The sequence below is a fragment of the Apodemus sylvaticus genome, chromosome 7 (genome assembly GCF_947179515.1).
Source record: "Apodemus sylvaticus chromosome 7, mApoSyl1.1, whole genome shotgun sequence".
In the NCBI taxonomy this organism is placed as follows: domain Eukaryota; kingdom Metazoa; phylum Chordata; class Mammalia; order Rodentia; family Muridae; genus Apodemus; species Apodemus sylvaticus.
Genome location: NC_067478.1, coordinates 20,451,813 through 20,469,429, shown reverse-complemented (window position 1 = coordinate 20,469,429; position 17,617 = coordinate 20,451,813). Strand labels below are relative to the sequence as shown.

At 46.3% G+C, this 17,617-nt stretch overlaps 1 protein-coding gene across 5 annotated transcripts in view; it reads right to left on the bottom strand.

Annotated features, from left to right (window-relative positions):
• Positions 1 to 2,207: 2,207 nt before the first annotated feature.
• Positions 2,208 to 17,617, bottom strand: part of LOC127688643 (inhibitor of carbonic anhydrase) — a 35,922-nt gene continuing 20,512 nt past the window's right edge. For 2 of the 5 annotated variants that reach the window (XM_052187494.1, XM_052187493.1), the window contains exons 9-17: positions 17,282 to 17,424; positions 16,604 to 16,694; positions 15,959 to 16,015; positions 14,230 to 14,385; positions 10,864 to 11,005; positions 8,577 to 8,641; positions 6,079 to 6,263; positions 3,706 to 3,892; positions 2,208 to 2,375 (exon numbers count right to left, since the gene is read on the bottom strand). In XM_052187494.1, coding sequence (XP_052043454.1) covers positions 2,341 to 2,375; positions 3,706 to 3,892; positions 6,079 to 6,263; positions 8,577 to 8,641; positions 10,864 to 11,005; positions 14,230 to 14,385; positions 15,959 to 16,015; positions 16,604 to 16,694; positions 17,282 to 17,424 — 1,061 coding nt within the window. In that variant the 3' untranslated portion in view covers positions 2,208 to 2,340. The other 3 variants (XM_052187495.1, XM_052187496.1, XM_052187498.1) reach the window with 3 other exon arrangements.

Genomic DNA, 17,617 nt, shown 5'->3' with positions numbered 1-17,617 from the left:
CTCGTAGAGAACAGAGAGTTCTCTTCATTGCTAAGCCATCGGTCTGGCCCCCTCCATGGCCATTTCTCCCCACATCCAAGGCTCGCCCCATGGCGAAAGCCTCCGAGTCCAGCCAGGGCTCTTCCCTCTGCTCCCTCGAAGCTTGCATGATCGTTGACCTCAAGCCTCGCAGCTGTCCAGTCTCTCTGTCGCTCTCCGCCCTCCGCGCGTGCGCGCGCGCGGGTTTTGATCTCAGTAGACATGGGTGCAGGTACGTCAAGGACACTGCGATGAGGATCCTGGAGAGATTCCGGCCAAGTCCCATCCTTTCTGGCACGTCATCCCAGTCACATTGACCTCAGATTTCTATCTCTGTTTCTAGAAACTTCAGACTGGCAGAGGGCCTGTCATCATCTTCTCACTTCTTCTTTCCCTTCCTCCCTGGATGCCGGGTTCCTCACGGTTATTGTTCACGTCCACAAAGAGCCGTTTCATACTTTCCCCTAGATTCTTAGCTGCTAATGGAAGGAGGGTAAACCCCGCCCCCGGCACACTTTCACTCTCCCTCAGGAGTATAACTTTTAACATTATCTTGGCTCTGAATCTACACTTGCTAAGAGGCTGTCACAAGCAGGCATCCTGGTAGTAACCAGCAACCGTGAAATCTCTGATAAGGAAGATAAGGAATTGTCGCACTCTCAGAAAGCAGACTGCACAAGCAGTAAGCTACATCGTTTGCAGTAATTTTGATATTTTTCAGGCAACATTAACTAAGACTTTGATTGTCTTTGATATTAATTGCAAATGTCAAAACATAATTTGTTTTATTGTATTTCTACGTGCCGGGGTGCATATGTATACACACACACACACACACACATACACACACACACACACACGCATGCATGTGGAAGGGAAGCTGGAGGGGAACATTGTATGTCATCCTCTACTTCTCTCCACTTCTGTTTTTGAAGCAGGGGGGTCTCTCAAATCTGAAGCTCACTGATTCAGCAAGCCTGGCCACCCAGCGAGCCCGGCGACCCTCCCATCTTTGCTTCCCAGACTTAGGATTACAAGTGCACATCGCTAACTTAGTCTTTAACATGGGTGGGTGCTGGGGTTCCAAACTCAGACTTGTACAGCAAGCACTTCTCTGACTGACCCATCATCACCCAGACTCCCAAAACATATTTTTAAAAAATACACAAAACCATCTCTCTCTCTCTCTCTCTCTCTCTCTCTCTCTCTCTCTCTCTCTCTCTCTCTCTCTCTCTCTCTTTGAGACAGGGTTTATCTGTGTAGCCCTGGCTGTCCTGGAACTCACTCTGTAGACCAGGCTGGCCTCAAACTCAGAAATCCGCCTGCCTCTGCCTCCCAAGTGCTAGGATTAAAGGTGTGCACCACCACCGCCCAGCTGCAACATTTCTTGACCTTACTTGTTATTATGTGAGTCATTTTGGTTAAACAGTGATGTAATTGTGTGTGTGTGTGTGTGTGTGTGTGTGTGTGTGTGTGTGTGTGTGTGTGGTCTTGTATTATTGCTTGGATGGCATTTAGACAGATTTTTTTTGTTCAAATTATAATTAAATTAGTTGTCTCTTATGTAGAATAATCAGATTATAAGGAGGTAAGTCAAACTAACTTGGTAGAGTTATTTTAAGAGTACATTATTTCTATTTTTAAAGTGTGTGCACGCCATACATGCACACTCGAATGTGTGAGCACGTGGGTGCTGTAGTTTGACACTAGGTATCTTTTTCTATCACTCTCCCCTGTATTCTTTGAGAGAGGGTCTCTTGACAAGCCTGAAGTTCACTGTTGCAGCTCGGCCAGGTGACCAGCTGGGTTCCGCCGTCTCTGCTTTCAGCGTTCAGGTTACAGAAACATGCAGCCACAGTCAGATTTCACATGAATGCTGGGGGGCCAAACTTCAAACCAAGCGTTCACCCAAGGGGCCACCTCTCGAAAGGTGTATTTTTACACGTATTTATTTGTGTATGAATGTGCTTGGTGTCACACTCACGTCTCTATGTCCGTGTGGAGCTCAGAGAAAAACTCGTGGGAATCCATTCTTTGCACTGTGTGGGTCCCTTAGCTCTAACCTAGGTTGTTACCTTTACCCATCTCACCAGCTCTAAGATAAAATTTTTAGTAGATACTAAACTCAGAGTCACGATTTTAATGCAGAAAGTCCTATTACCTGCAAATCTGAGAACACTCAGTGAAGCTTTCTGGGAAGATACTTTTATTCATTTTTTTGTTTCAGTTATGACCCTGAGTTATAGAGATGTCAGGACCAGCCCATACGGAGACAAGCAGTTGGGTCCTCCGTCCCTGGGTTACCCCCCAGCTGAATGGTGATTAATATTTGTGAAATGTGCAGGCATCCAGCAGTTCTGTAAATCAAAACACAAGGGGAAGAGCATCAGGCCCCACCCGCAATTGCCATGCTCCTCTCTGCTCTGACTTCCTGTGCTCTTAAGAGCGAAGTTCTTGAAAGTATGTTGGAAACCTTCCTGTCTTCCAAAAGTAAGCCATGGTTAAGATTAGCTCAGACCTTCATTGACCCTTTCTCTCCCACCACGTCTGTCCTTAGGTACTTGTCCTTCCTTTCTGTCCTTAAATCCCTGGACTGTCCATCCTCCACTCCTGTATTCTTTTTCCTGTTTTTTAAAATTTATTTATTATATGTAAGTATACTGTAGCTATCTTCAGACATACCAGAAGAGGGCGTCAAATATTGTTACGGATGGTTGTGAGCCACCATGTGGTTTCTGGGATTTGAACTCAGAACCTCTGGAAGAGCAGTCGGTGCTCTTAACCGCTGAGCCATCTCTCCAGCCCCCTTCCTGCTTTCATCATCCCTCACACACAACATAATGCTACAAAAAGTCAGGATATGCCCAATGGTTCTGCTATCCCAGTTTTAATTTTATTTCCCCAATTTCTTTCTTTTCGAGACATCTATGCCATCTAAAATATATATCCCAAGATTCCTGCAGGGCCAAACCATGATGTATTTGTTTTTATTAATGTTTGTGCATTTTATATAAAAAAATAAAAAAAAATCAGTCCTTCACGGGTGGTATATACCGTGTGGTGGCTTGAATATATTTGGCCCAGGGAGTGGCACTATTAGGAGATGTGGCCTTGTTAGAGGAAGTGTGTCACTGTGAGAGTGGGCGTTAAGACTCTCATCCTAGCTGCCTGGAATCCAGGCATTAGTCTTCTCCTAGTGACCTTCAGATGAAGATATAGAACTCTCAGCTCCTCATGTACCATGCCTGCCTGGACCCTGCCCTGATCTACCTTGGTGATAATGGACTGAACCTCTGAGCCTGTGAGCCAGCCCCAGTTAAATGTTGTCTTTATGAGAATTGCACTGGTCACAGTGTCTGTTCACACAGGAAAACCCTAACTAAGGCACACAGCTTGTGTCATTTCCCAAGCCCTAGCAAAAATGGGAATATACATGAGAAGAACTTCATTTCCCAAGTGGTTTCAAGTTCTGCCACACTTCGTGTCTCCTTCAGACAATTTAGCATTGCCTGGATGGTGTCTTTCACTGTTGCCTAATTGAGTTGGCTCAATGGTGACTCCAACTCTTCAAGGCAAAGAGAAAGTTTCTACTTCTCCATGCCCTTGTCTGTAACAGCTGAGCTCTTAAGTCAAACATGCTGACTGTGAACCTCTTGCAATTTCTCCTTGGTAGTGGTTTCTACTTACCTGAGGTCAAGCACTGTCTAAAGTTGTCCATCAAGGTAAGATACTGTGGTCCTAGGTATGTTTTATACGTTGTTTTGTTCTGAAGGTTAGACAAGCATTCTGTGTCATCACTGAAAAGCAGGTCCTTAGCTGAGGATTCAAACAGCTGGAACATCATGTATTCAAATCCATTTCTTCCAAAGAGCTCCTGGATTGGAACAGACAGTTGCGGAGGGTGCCAGGAAGCACAGAGGTGTCTACTCTTTCTAGAAGACCAAAGGCTTCTGGAATGCTCAACTCCCGCCTTTGAGGAGTCCCTCAATATAGCCACAGTTTAGGAAATGCTGTAGTAAGAGAAAGCATGGTCTGTGGGTTTGAATCCTGGCTTCATCTTTTCCTTGCTATGTGAACTTAGAAAAATCCTTCACCACGCTCAGTCAAGCTCTGTGTGCTCATTTGTAAATGGAGACACTAACTTCACTTTATGCAGTGCTGTATGTAAAGAAATGTAATATATAGAAAGCTGGCCATTTGTCATCAGTTAGCCAGCCAGTGCCAGGTGCTTTCCCAGCTGCTGGATCATCCACCTGTAGGGGGAGGTTCTGTCACTGATGTCATTTCCCCGATTGGCTCTTGATTTTTTAATAAAGAAAGTGGGGGGGGGGGAGGAAGCGGGGGTGAGGTGGGGTGGGAGCGGGGCTAATTGCTGGGCAGATGGTACTGATGGGACTTCCGGGTCCCAGGAGGAAAGGGGGACACAAAGGAAGGAGAGAGGCATTTTCTGCCATGCTTTAGAGGAAGGACACAGCAAACACGTAAGGCCTTGGGGGAAGCTAGGGCCTGTGGCTTCCGCTACAGGCAGGTGGCTAAAGATGTTTGGCAGGAGCTAACTGGAACAAGCACTGCGTTTACAGCGGATGGAGAGACAGATAATAAATTGGTAAGGGCATGCATTTCCAGGCCGGGGATATCTGCACCCAGCAATTGTGACTAGCAGACAAGTTAAGGTAACAAGGCTGTCTCTCTGTGTGCTTTTTTATATGCGGATTCAAGGGTTTTGGGAGTGGGTTGGTAGCGAGACCAGGAGCAAAGATGAGTGGAAACAGAAGTGGCTTCAGCATTCGTGGCGGTGGCCAACCCCAGAGCTGAGCCACTGTGATCCCAGGCAAAGGCAGTGGAAAATTTTAAACTACAGACAAGATCCTCCCATGTCTTCCCTCGCTGCTTCCTCTTCTAGTCTCTGAACTCCAACCAGTTCCACATCTTCATTCTACTTCCTTAGTTGATTTCCATAATAGCCAATATGGCAGCTTGTCTTGTGTGAGACTTTCCCCCTCAGATGTCCACAGTCAAGACTCTCTTATCTCAATGGTTTTCCTAGGTGTAAAGGTTAATTTTGATTTTCAATGTTACATACTTGAGGGCTTCTCACTTAACTAAAGCCTCTGTTAGATTGGTCCATGGGCATGTCTTTGGGTATTTTCTTAATAGTTGATATAGGAGGGCCCAGTCCATTGTGGGTGGTCCCATCCCCCAACAAGTAGTCTGAGACTCTCCAAGAAAGGCGGCTCCATGTGAGTATCAAGCAAAACAGTAAGTGTTGTTCCTCCATGGTCTATGCTTTAGTTCCTGCCTTCGGTCCCTGCCTTGAGTTCCTGCCTGGCTTCCCCAGTGATACTAAACTTGTAAGCCAAATAAACCCTTTCTGTGCCCAAGTTTCTTTTGGTTAGTGTCCTAGAACAGCAAAGAGAAGAAAACTAGAACACCAGGCCACTGTTTTTTTTTCAGGGATATGAAGGTGATATATGATAAAACATGGATTTCTTCTCAGGACAACCTCCAAGAATGGGATATCTATTACAATAGGCAAAGGAAACTATAGGTTTTCCTTCAGATCATTGGGCATCTGCTACTCTGTAACATCAGCTCCTGTTGGCTTCCAATAGGGTCATAAAGTGTCTAGATGTGTGGCTCCTTAACTTTCAGCAAGCCCAGATGGAGCCGACCCTTTCCAGGTTAAGAAAACAAATTTAGATCACGCCACAAGTCAATTAGTGAATCCGCCATTCTGATTTTGCTACACTTAGGTCAGCCACTGAGCCAACACATCCCTTACTTATTATTGCACCAAAAGAAGAGAGAAGGGATTCATTCTCTTGGAAATAGACCGGGCCCAAGAGATCCTGTGTGTGTCCTCAGGCTGTTCTCTTAGATTCCTAGAGAGCTGCAGAACAAGTGGGCACCAGATATAACCAGAGACAGGACTAGTAGGCACAGGGCCCCCAGCTTAGGGGGAAGGAGCAGGAGCTAAGCTGGGTGCCTGGGCACATGGGCATCAGTACAGCTCTGGGAACAGGGCACTGAGTCACAGGGAGTAGGCACTGGTGCCCATACCTGTTGGTTAAAGAGTATTCTTCGAACAAAGTCAGCCTTTTCTTTCCTGGAGAACACAGCATGGTTTGGCACTCTGTCCAGGTGGCAGCTCTGAGCCTCAGTCACAGGCTTCCTGGTGCCATCAAGGCAGAGAAGCTCAAAGTCTTCATGTTTCAGACCCTTAGCCCAAGACTCAGGGTTCTTTCCTGGGGAGAGAATGATGTTGAGGCCAGGAAATGGAAAAACCTTCCATGCTCGTGGATTGGCAGGATTAATATAGTTAAAATGGCCATCTTGCCAAAGGCAATCTACAGATTCAATGCTATTCCCATAAAAATCCCAACCCAGTTCTTCATAGAGCTAGCAAGAGCAATTCTCAAATTCATCTGGAATAACAAAAAACCCAGGATAGCTAAAACTATTCTCAACAGTAAAAGAACTTCAGGGGGATTCAATATCCCAAACTTTAAACTCTACTACAGAGCAATAGTGATAAAAACTGTATGGTATTGGTACAATATCAGGCAAGCGGATCAATGGAATAGGATTGAAGACCCAGAAATGAACCAACACACCTATGGTCACTTGGTCTTCGACAAAGGGGCTGAAAGCATCCAGTGGAAAAAAGATAGTCTTTTCAACAAATGGTGCTGGTTCAATTGGAGGTCAGCATGCAGAAGAATGCGCATCGATCCATTCTTATCTCCTTGTACCAAGCTTAACTCCAAATGGATCAAGGACCTCCACATAAAACCTGACACACTGAAACTAATTGAAAAAAAAAACTGGGGAAGACCCTGGAGGACATGGGCACAGGGGAAAAGTTCCTGAATAGAACACCAATAGCTTATGCTCTAAGATCAAGAATTGACAAATGGGACCTCATAAAACTACAAAGTTTCTGTAAGGCAAAGGACACCGTCAAAAGGACAAAACGTCAACCAACAGACTGGGAAAGAATCTTCTCCAACCCTAAATCCGACAGAGGGCTAATATCTAATATATACAAAGAACTCAAGAAAGTAGAACCCAGGGATCCAAATAACCCCATTAAAAAGTGGGGTACGGAGCTAAACAAAGAATTTTTACATGAAGAACTTCGGAGAGCTGAGAAACACCTTAAGAAATGTTCAACATCATTAATTATTAGGGAAATGCAAATCAAAACAACCCTGAGATTTCACCTCACACCAGTCAGAATGGCTAAGGTCAAAAATTCAGGAGACAGCAGGTGTTGGCGAGGATGTGGAGAAAGAGGAACACTCCTCCACTGCTGGTGGGATTGCAAGATGGTGCAACCACTTTGGAAATCAGTCTGGCGGTTCCTCAGAAAACTGGGCATGTCACTTCCTGAGGACCCTGTTATACCACTACTGAGCATATATCCAGAGGATTCTTCAGCATGCAATAAGGACACATGCTCCACTATGTTCATAGCAGCCCTATTTGTAATAGCCAGAAGCTGGAAAGAACCTAGATGTCCTTCAACGGAGGAATGGATACAAAAAATGTGGCATATTTATACAATGGAGTACTATTCAGCCATTAGAAACAATGAATTCATGAATTTCTTAGACAAATGGATGGAGCTGGAGAACATCATACTAAGTGAGGTAACCCAGTCTCAAAAGATCAATCATGGTATGCACTCACTGATAAGTGGGTATTAGCCTAGAAACTTTGAATACCCAGGACATAATCCACAAATTAAATGATGTCCAAAAAGAATGGAGGAGTGCGCCCTGGTTCTGAAAAGACTCAGTGCAAGAGTATAGGGGAATTCCAGAACAGGGAAGTGGGAAGGGGTAGATGGAAGAATAGGGGGACGGAAGAGGGTTTATGGGACTTGCGGGGAGTGGGGACCCAGAAAAGGGGAAATCATTTGCAATGTAAATAAAAATAAAAAAGTTATTTATATAAAAAACTCAAAAAAAAAAGCATTAAGATTTTTGCAGGGGAGGTCTGAGATCTGTCTCAAGGGTTAAGGGCACGTTGTTTTTCCAAGGACCCAAGTTCAGTTCCTAGCCAAGTTCGGGCAGCTTCAGTGTCAGGGAATCTAATGCCTTCTGGCTTTGGACTCTTGCACACATGTGGTGCACATACATTCTCATGGCCACACACATACAAATAAACATATAAATACGTAAAAAAAAATTTTGAGAAAGTGAAAAAAGTCAAGCCACAGAAACAGACAAGATATTTTCCAACATGGGTAGCTGTCAAGAACATTAATCTGAAATACCAAGAGAATGCCTGTCAATCAGGGAGTCAGACATGCTCACAGGTCCCATGGTTTCTGTGTGCTTTGTCATCCAGGTTCAAGGCTGAGAATTAGCATCAAGTCTGAATAGATTGGAAGAATGTTAAAATGCTAGATTAATGTAAAGTGCTAGGATCCCAGGTGCTGACGTCTGCTAGGCTTAGCTACCCAAGTTCCCCAGAGGCCTCTCGGGAGCCACTCTGCAAGGGAGGCTCAGATGTTCCCATGGAAGGAAAGCACAGCGCAGGCTCCTACCTACCATCGGTGTTCTGTAGAACCGTGGGGTGCTTCATGAAGGCCACATCCCCCTTCTCAACCAGACACCTGCACAACAAGGGCCTGGTCAGCAACGGAGTGAAAGGGAGCCACCAAGGGGCGTCTCACCCCTAGGCACCCAGCATTCCCCCACAAGCACCTGTAGTGCCTGCAGGGCCCCAGGGAGTTAGTGGAGAGAAGTGATGGGAAGACAGAACTGCTTATTGAGTTTCACCGGTGGAAAGCACCATTCAGGTCCTCGTTTTAAACCCTCTCCACTTTGCCCAGACAGGTGGTTTGTGTACTTCCACTAACAGAGATATCTATGGGGCAGAGCTCTGGTTAGATCCACAAGATCCTAGGGATGCAGTATCACACCACAAGATACCACAATCCACATGGAAATATGGCAGTGAGGCGTTTTTTATTACACACATGTGTCTGCTCAGTACTGACGACAGAGAATGTGCTTCTCTAGACATGATGCAATCTTCATCCCATCAGGAAATGTGTACCTGTGGTGACATTTATAACTGTAGCATTTGAGAGGCTAAGACCAAAGAATCACAAATTTGAGGCCAGTCTGGGCTACATAGTGACATTCTGTCTTTATAAAAACAGACAACCCAGCCCTTGGGAGGCAGAGGCAGGTGGATTGCTAAGTTCAAGGCCAGCCTGGTCTACAGAGTTCCAGGACAGCCAGGGCTACACAGAGAAACCCTGTCTCAAAAAAAACAAAACAAAACAAAACAAAAAGAAAAAAGAAAAGAAAAAACAGACAGACAGATAGACACCCACCAAACTTAACAATCTGAATTTGATCTTTGGAGTCCACATGGTAGAAAAAGAGAAGCAACTGCCTCATGTTGTCTTCTGACCTCCACATATGCACTATTGTGCACAAATCCTCCCCTTTCCAACATAGATAGATAGACAGACAGATGATAGATAGATGATAGATAGATATAGTTAGATGGGTAGGTAGACATATAAATGTCCTAGAACATATGTTCCTCATACATAGAAAATAAATAAACAAAAATGATTTGAAAAAGTATCGAAGTTAGGCCAAGATTAATACCAATATACCTCTCATTATTAGGTCTTGGCTCTCCTGATCCCTCTGCTGTCAAAGGTCTTCCCCATGTACCTTTTCTAACACTCCCGGCCTCTGCCACATAACTCCCTGCTGTGTTAGGATCATCTTCCAAAGGCACATGGCTATTAAAGACTTGGCTCTGGAGCCTGGAGAGATGGTTCAGTGTTTAAGAACACTTGCTGCTTTTCTAGAGAAGTAGAGTTCACTTCCTAGCCCCTATGTTGGGCAGCTGACAATCACCCCTAGCCCCAACTCCAGGACATCTGATGCCCTCTTCTGGCATCTGCAGGCACCTGTATGTACATGATCGTATTTACACAGACACACAGAGACACATACAGGGACATATGTACACACATAAAAATTAAAATAAACTTTAAATTTAAATTTATAAAAGAGCTTGGTTCTGAGGTGATGGTGTTAGAGATGAAGCCAGAAGGAGAAGGGTCCTAGTGAGAAATCCTTAGGTCATTGAGACATGTCTTTGAAACAGGCTGTTGGATGCCAGCTGCACTGGTTCTTCTTAGAACCACTAAGTCCATGAGCTAAAATCAACCTTTCTGTCTTATAAGCTGATTGTCTCAGGTGTTTTGTTACAAGAATGGAAAGCTCCCTAACTCATCCCTCCTCTTGGTCTCTCTATTGCATATTTAGTTGAGAAGAATTTTCTTTACTTGTCTGTTTACTGCCTTGTTTTTCTACAGGGACTCAGAGTTGACAGGACTGTGTGTGTCTTACTGCTCGCCAGCTACCTAGAAGAGCACCTGCTACTCAATGGTCTGTAAGTATGTCTTCTTTCTCTTGAATGAAAAGTGGTACCTAGACAGCTCTATTGTAAAAGACACGCAGGAGCTAAGTGTAGGAAGTCAGAGTCTGGGTCTCTCCTGTGGTTGACAGTTGAGCTCTTACAGAACCCATGGCTTATCTACAGTTGCACAAAAGCAAAGAGGAAAACTAGACTCTGTACCACCAATCTTGCCCTATCCGAATCCCTGAAGTGCCCTCAGGCACTAGACCAAGGGAGTTAAGTGTTAGAGAACCTGGCTGAATATCAGGGGTAACCCTGGTCTCCAGTTCTGAATCCTTCTAAATCAACACCCGGATACCGAAAGGATGAAAGGTCAAAAGGATGAGAGGATGAGATGAGGGGTTAGAGGGGCTATGCCAAGAGAAGAAAGGCACAGACGCTAACCTGAGAGCTCCGCTGGGGCCATGATACTTCTCATCATTGTTGGCAGCACACAGGTGGGCTGGGTTGTTACCACCAGCACACAGAGCACAGAGACGAGAGTCAGGATCAGACCCCGGGGCACAGCTGCGACTGAAGAATTCATCTGCGAGGAAGGACAAGCCAGAGTCAGCTCTTCCTGTGATCACAGGAAAGCCCCTGGGGTGTGTCCCTAAGACTGCCTGTAACACAAGCACACAGCTTATTATTTGGCAACATTATTAAGGGGCTGGGAGATGGCTCAGGCAGCAAAGTGCATACCATGGAAGCAAGAGGACTGGAGTTTGGATTCCCCAGAACCTACCTAAAAGCTGGGTACAGCGGTGTAAATCTGTAACTTCAGTGCTGTGGAAGGGAGAGACAGGTGGATCCCTGCACCGTACTGACCTGCCAGTTTAGTCCACATGGTGAGCTCCAGGTTCAGTGAGAGACCCAGTCTCAAAAACTAAGACAGAAGCTGTTAATCCCAGCACTTAAGAGGCAGAGACTGTTGGATCTCGGGACCATCAGAGCTATACAGAGAAACTCTTACTCAAGCAATAATGGTAACATGGAGATCAACTGAAGAAGATACCCAGCCTCTATCTCTAGCCTCCATACATGCATGTATAAGTGCATACATGCACCTACATATACACATATCCACACCCACATGAACACAGACATACTCTACATATACAAAATTTATTTCTAACAAAAAAGGAACAAGAACATTATGGAATAAAAGAAAAGATTCCAGACAATGTAAAGGGACTGACTGGAGACGAGCCAGTCTGGGAGTTCTCAGAAGTCTACCACTGTCCTCACACAGGACCAGGGTGTTGAAGGGTGGATAGAGCGTGTCACTCTAGTGGAGTGGAAAGGGCGTGTGCTGGCTTGTTTGACCTACACCCATGTTTTCTGGCCTCTGCTGTCTTGGTTTTCCCTTTATAAAGCTTGTCATTGTGACTTCAAGTTAGGGAAGCCATGGCTGCCAAGCACCGGGTTCCAGGGAAGACACTGACCATGGCCCTTCTCCCTTACAACCTACTCTCTTGGGGTACCATTCGACTCAAGACACCACACCCATGGATCTGCATGGCCCCTGCTGCTCTGGGAAGAAGAAATACGATTTCGCGAAACTGAAGATAGAGGGGCTCTGCATAGACCAGAGAGTCAAGATACGAGGAATGAGTAGGCGGTCCCCAAGAGAATGGGGGGAAGAGAAGCTGACAGACAGGGACTGACACCTGAGAAGGCCTGGGGAGGAGCTGGGCCCAGACAGCATAAAAAGCTTAATGGGGACCACTTGAATAGACCGTCAAGAGAAGGGAGTAGGGTAGGGGCGAGGTCCAGACCCCAGAGGATATAACTGTGTAGCCACTGTTGTTTATCTCTAGAGTGAGGGGGTCTCTGAAGTGATTTAGACAATGCTGGGCCCAGTGGACTGGCATGCACAGTCAGAGCCACACTTTACAGAAGTCTGCCTGACTGAGAGGTGGATGGGTCTAGGGTTGATGTTCATTCAGCTCGGGTGGCAGGCCACTGCAGTGTGGGGCTAGGAGAGGAGAGGTGAAGTAAGAAAAGATGTGTGGAAGGAGGAAGAGAAGGAGGAGGAGGAGGAGAAGGAGGAAGACCTGATGTCGCTGGGCAAGTTTGATTCCAGTCTTCCACCATGCTAGGTAGTTCTGGAACCTACCAGGTTAGGATGAGAGAATGCAGTTTTGAATAAATAGGATGAGTTTAATATGCTGTTGAGATCTTAAGGAGATATGGAAATAGTTCATTAGATCAATGTTTGAGCTGCATGGGGTGGTGCATGCCTGTAATCCCAGCGCTTGGGAGACGGGAAGATGAGAAGTTCAAGATCGGCCTCAGCTGTTTGGTGAGTTTGAGACCAAACTGAACTTCTTGAGACTGTTGTGTATGTGTGCGTTGGCAGGGGTGGTGTCAAGGAGCATCTGTGCTTGGGAGTTATTGTCCTTCAGACACAATAGCAGCAATAGCGGTCAGCGTTTATGCAGTGCATACCAAGAACCCAGTTTTGTATGGGCAGCCATATGATTGGGCTGCCCTTGAATGTGAGTGCTTAGGGGTGAGACTTAGGCAGGGAAAAGAACTGCTTTATGAAACCCCACTGTCTCTTAACTGGGTTGGAAAGGATGGGTCCCTTTAGGAGAAGGAGAAAAACCAAGTCCAGACATCTTCAGAAAGGTCGGGGAGCAGGTGTTTCACAGTGAATTGAGGGGGTGGCCCGGGAGAGCAGGAGTTGTGCAGCTGGAGGGCACTGTGGGGGTCTCCATCATCAGTGATTCCCACAGGATGATGCAGCAAGACAGACAGCAGGAAGTCAAGATGTGAGACAACGGTGTGTGGTTCCCACAGTGCTTTTAAGATTGTCAGGAAAGGAAAAGAGTGAACGTGGACAGGGGCTGCAGGAAGAATGTGGTAGGAGTTAAGTTTCGTAAAGATGGAGGCATCGGGAATATTGATTTGTTGAAAGGAATTGTTGGATAGGCTAAGAAGAGGAAAATAGCTGAGAGTCTTAGGCTTTGTAGTGAGTGATTCCCAAGTGCAGGGAGAGGGATCTGGGCACATAGGAGGCTGAGGAGAGGCAGCAGTCGGGATGTCCATAAACTCAGCAGGGGGACGCTGATGGCTTCCGTTGTCTTCTAAAGGTGCCCACTGACTGGGTCATCTACCGAGGAAGGAGGCAGGTAGGTGTGGGTTTGAGGTGTGTGGACACAGGGACAATTATTGGAAGTGTGAGGAGCAGCTGCACTTGTGAGTGTTGGGGGCCCACTGGGGCCATTGGCCAGAGCTTTTCCAGAACAATGTCTGCTCTGTTGTCCTGGGCTCTTCTCCAGCCAGGTTCTGCTGCTCTGGGGCAGAATGGGATGTGTCAAGTGGGAGGGGCAAGGAGCCTGAGGTACCCTTGAGAGTGACTGCAGCTGAAGTGGCTAGGGAGGGAGTCGGGGAGCAGGACCTTCCTGGTGAAAGGGCTTCAAGTGTGAAAGCTGTCAATTCAATGTAATGTGAAAATAACATGCATGTGCACACTTACACACACTACTAAGGCTCCATCTATCCCCTGGACTGTTCATAAGACATAACAGGGCCATTACCCTGAGTTCTGCCTTGAGAGCTATGAACTCCCACCAAAAGCAGGTAGTGAAAGGAGGAGAAAGGGGGAGGAGCTACCTGGGAAGGGGTGGAGCTCACCTTCTGTCTATCAAGTCCACGACCCAAATACCCACCTAGGACATTCCTTGCCATCCACTGAATTGAATTTCCCCCCAACTGAGAAACAAGACCAAGGAGGGCACCACCTCACCTTCAGAACAAACTTACCAAATTTGCAAGACCCACTTTGGTTGTGTATTAAACTCATGGGGACATTCCAGCCTGCGGAAGTGCCGACAGCTGTGTGGCAGGACTTCTTGCCTTGCAAAGAGTTCCAGGTGATGCCAGCATCTGATTTCTTAACTACAGCCACAACATAATAACCTTGTAGTGGAGACACAGAGACACAAGCTCTTTACTACTTGGAGGAAGAGAGCAGATGAAAGCGGGATGTGACACACCCCCTAAGCTCCACCCCACCCCCAACAAACATTTAATGCAGTCCCAGTGTGGAGGAGAATGTGAACTCGGTTTCTCCATTTTCTGATCAGCTCCATCCATTGGCTGCATAGCCATTTGCCTGCAAGTGTGACCTTAGTGTGGGTCAGGACCTGTGAGAACAGAAGTGTGGGAGTAGTCCAAGGGGGCCCCTGCTTCTCTGGCAGGACCCCTCCTTGTCTTGCCGCCTTTACTTCTAAAATAATCCCATGGCTCTCTGGTGGGATGGAGCATTCCTGCCTTCTTCCTAACTCATGGGATGATCATCAGAACTTCAGTTCTCCCTATCCGAGGACTACACTACTGAGTCGTGCTCATTAGGAAGCCAGAGCTGAAGAATGGAATTGGCAAGGTTAGACAGAATTCTAAATCTTCACAATTAGAAAATGCTGCCACTCACCCCCACCACTATTACACACACACCCCTGCCCTCTGTGTTCAAATGTGGGAAAGCCGGGGCTCAGCATGGCAGGTGAAGACGTCTCACTAGCTACTTCCTAGATGACCCCAGGTGTCTCTCTATGTGCCCACACTTCTCTTTAGTACAGTGATGGTTAAAACTCATCATGTGGGAGAATCTTTGTGTTCCGAGCATCCTGCTGTGAGTGGGTTGAGTAGATGAATCTGTAGGTTCCCAGCAGCGGTGCCAGTGGCAGAGATAATGCTAGATTCTCTCGTGGTAAAGCAATTTCCACTGACTGGACTCTGTCATACAAGTAGCTAATACTGTCTTTTACTGATGATGATGATAAAATTATTATAATAAAATACTAATACTGTCTTCAGGTCTAAGATTTTTATACTTATTTCATTAAATGCTATCATCTATCTTTGACATCGTGTGAGAGAGAAAGAGACAGAGAGAGATAAGAGAGGCAGAGACAGACAAGAAAGAGGGAAACAGAGATGGGAGAGACAGAGGCAGAGAGATATACGGAAGAGAGACAGAAGAGATAGTAGAGGTAGACAGAAACATAAAAGACAGACTTGGTGTGATAGTGTATGTTGACCGTTGACTTGATATGACTTAGAACCACCTTGGATTTTTTATTTTGTTTGTTTTTTTGTTTTTTGGATTTGTTCCACCTTGGATAAAACTCTGGGAGGATTGGTCTTTTTTTTTTTGTTGTTGTTGTTGTTGTTGTTGTTGTTGTTGTTTGTTTTTTTCGAGACAGGGTTTCTCTGTATAGCCCTGGCTGTCCTGGAACTCACTCTGTAGACCAGGCTGGCCTTGAACTCAGAAATCCGCCTGCCTCTGCCTCCCAGAGTACTGGGATTACAGGTGTGCGCCACCACCGCCCGGCTAGGATTGGTCTTGATTCAAGGCCAATCATCACACTTCATTGCTAAGTCATTTCTTCAGCCCCAATTTTCTTCATTTTTAAGGCTTCCTTTGCCTTCTTCCCAAGGATAAGGTTCTGCTTTTGAACCCCAGTGTTCAAAAAGCTGACTCACTCACCGTCCAAAGGTGCGTTCACACACTTAGACCCCAGCCTCCCACTGCCAGGGGTAGACACTGAAAAGAAAAATAGAACCAGTGAAGGTCCTCGTTAAACTCCTACACGAGTCATTCTACCCAAGCTGTGAGCTTCTCGATCTCAGCTGAGATGGAATAAAATAAGAAATGTTGGCTTAGCCATCAATCGCTGGTTGTCACCAGTCAAAGGTTCCGCAGCCCATTTAGCTTCTTCCCCTGGCGTTTGTTGTTAGAACATTAGGTTCCATCCCTGAATCTCAATGCTCAAACAGATACAAAATACAATAAGATGCCCATAGAACGGGAGCAGAAGAGAGACCGCTGCACATCTTGGCAGATATCCTTTTGAAGTCACTATCTGTATCTGACATCTTCCCTGAGCTAGCAACAAGTTAAACCCAGGGCCTATTTGGCAAGCACTACCCACCACACGCCCTCACAAACATGCCCAACACCCACATCTGCAGCTTAGCTGGTTCTGACTGGGGAGTAGAAGATTCTGCTTCAAAAAGCCCCGAGTCAAAAATATTCATCATCATCTTATCAGAAAATGGCATTACTTCTTCGCCTTTGTGCCCATGGCCCAGGGAGACACACACCCTCCCACAAGCCCCGCCCTCTACTCACGGTAGTTCTCGCCCAGCACAGGCACCAGGCCGCAGTGGCCTGCGATGTAGGCAAACCCTCCATCCAGGCTCATGGCGTCCGCTTCTCCTTTCTGAAGTTAAGAAAGAAATCAGCCCTGAACTGTGTGGCTCAGATCCCACTGACCCTCAGAGTCTCCATCTATGGCCTGCCATGTGCCTTGTTTAATGAGGCAGCAGCACTGGTGGAAATGTGGAATTTAGAAAACCAGACCTGCCTTTGGCCTGTCAGCTAGAAACATGCCTGATTCAAGCCGTGCTCTCTGGACATTCCTGCGTCCTCTTAGGAGACCCTTATGGACATGCCCAGAGCACACTTTCTTTATGGCCATTGTCACTAAATTCAGAACCCACACGGCCAGATTCAGATTTAATCTGCATCATGGAAAATGTTTTCTTTCCACCAATGGAATCAAATCCATCCCCTAAATCCCATCAGCACCACACTCAGAACTATGGTGCAAGGAACGGTTTCAATAAATAATTAACTAACAAAATAATGAATAACCATTAAGAAATTCATTCATAATTAACTTGGCATTTTAATTAATTAAGATCCTAATGGGAGCAACTAATGTATTCTTATAGTTGTAAATATGATCTCTATGATAAAAAATGGTTATAGGAGATGTAGCCCAGATGAGGGAGCGGGATTTCCTACCGTGATGGCAGCAATGCAGTCCTCAGGGGTCTCCTCCGTGGCACACGCCATAGCGCCACCACTCACAGCACTCCACTGGTCGCATTTGGCCCTCTCCTGCTGGCCCACTGCGCACCACTTCACCCTCTGGGAGTCTTGAACACCTAGGATGCATAGAGATGATCCAAGGACCCAAAGAACGCCCCAGATGGCTGCAGACATGATGCCCAGTAGGGCATCGTTGATGGCAAAGAGTGGGCGCGACTCAATCCTTGCCATAGCTCCTTGCCGCCTGTCATTGTCCAGGAGAAGTGGGGACAAGGTGTTCATAAAGAGCAGTGAAGGTGGAGGCCTTCC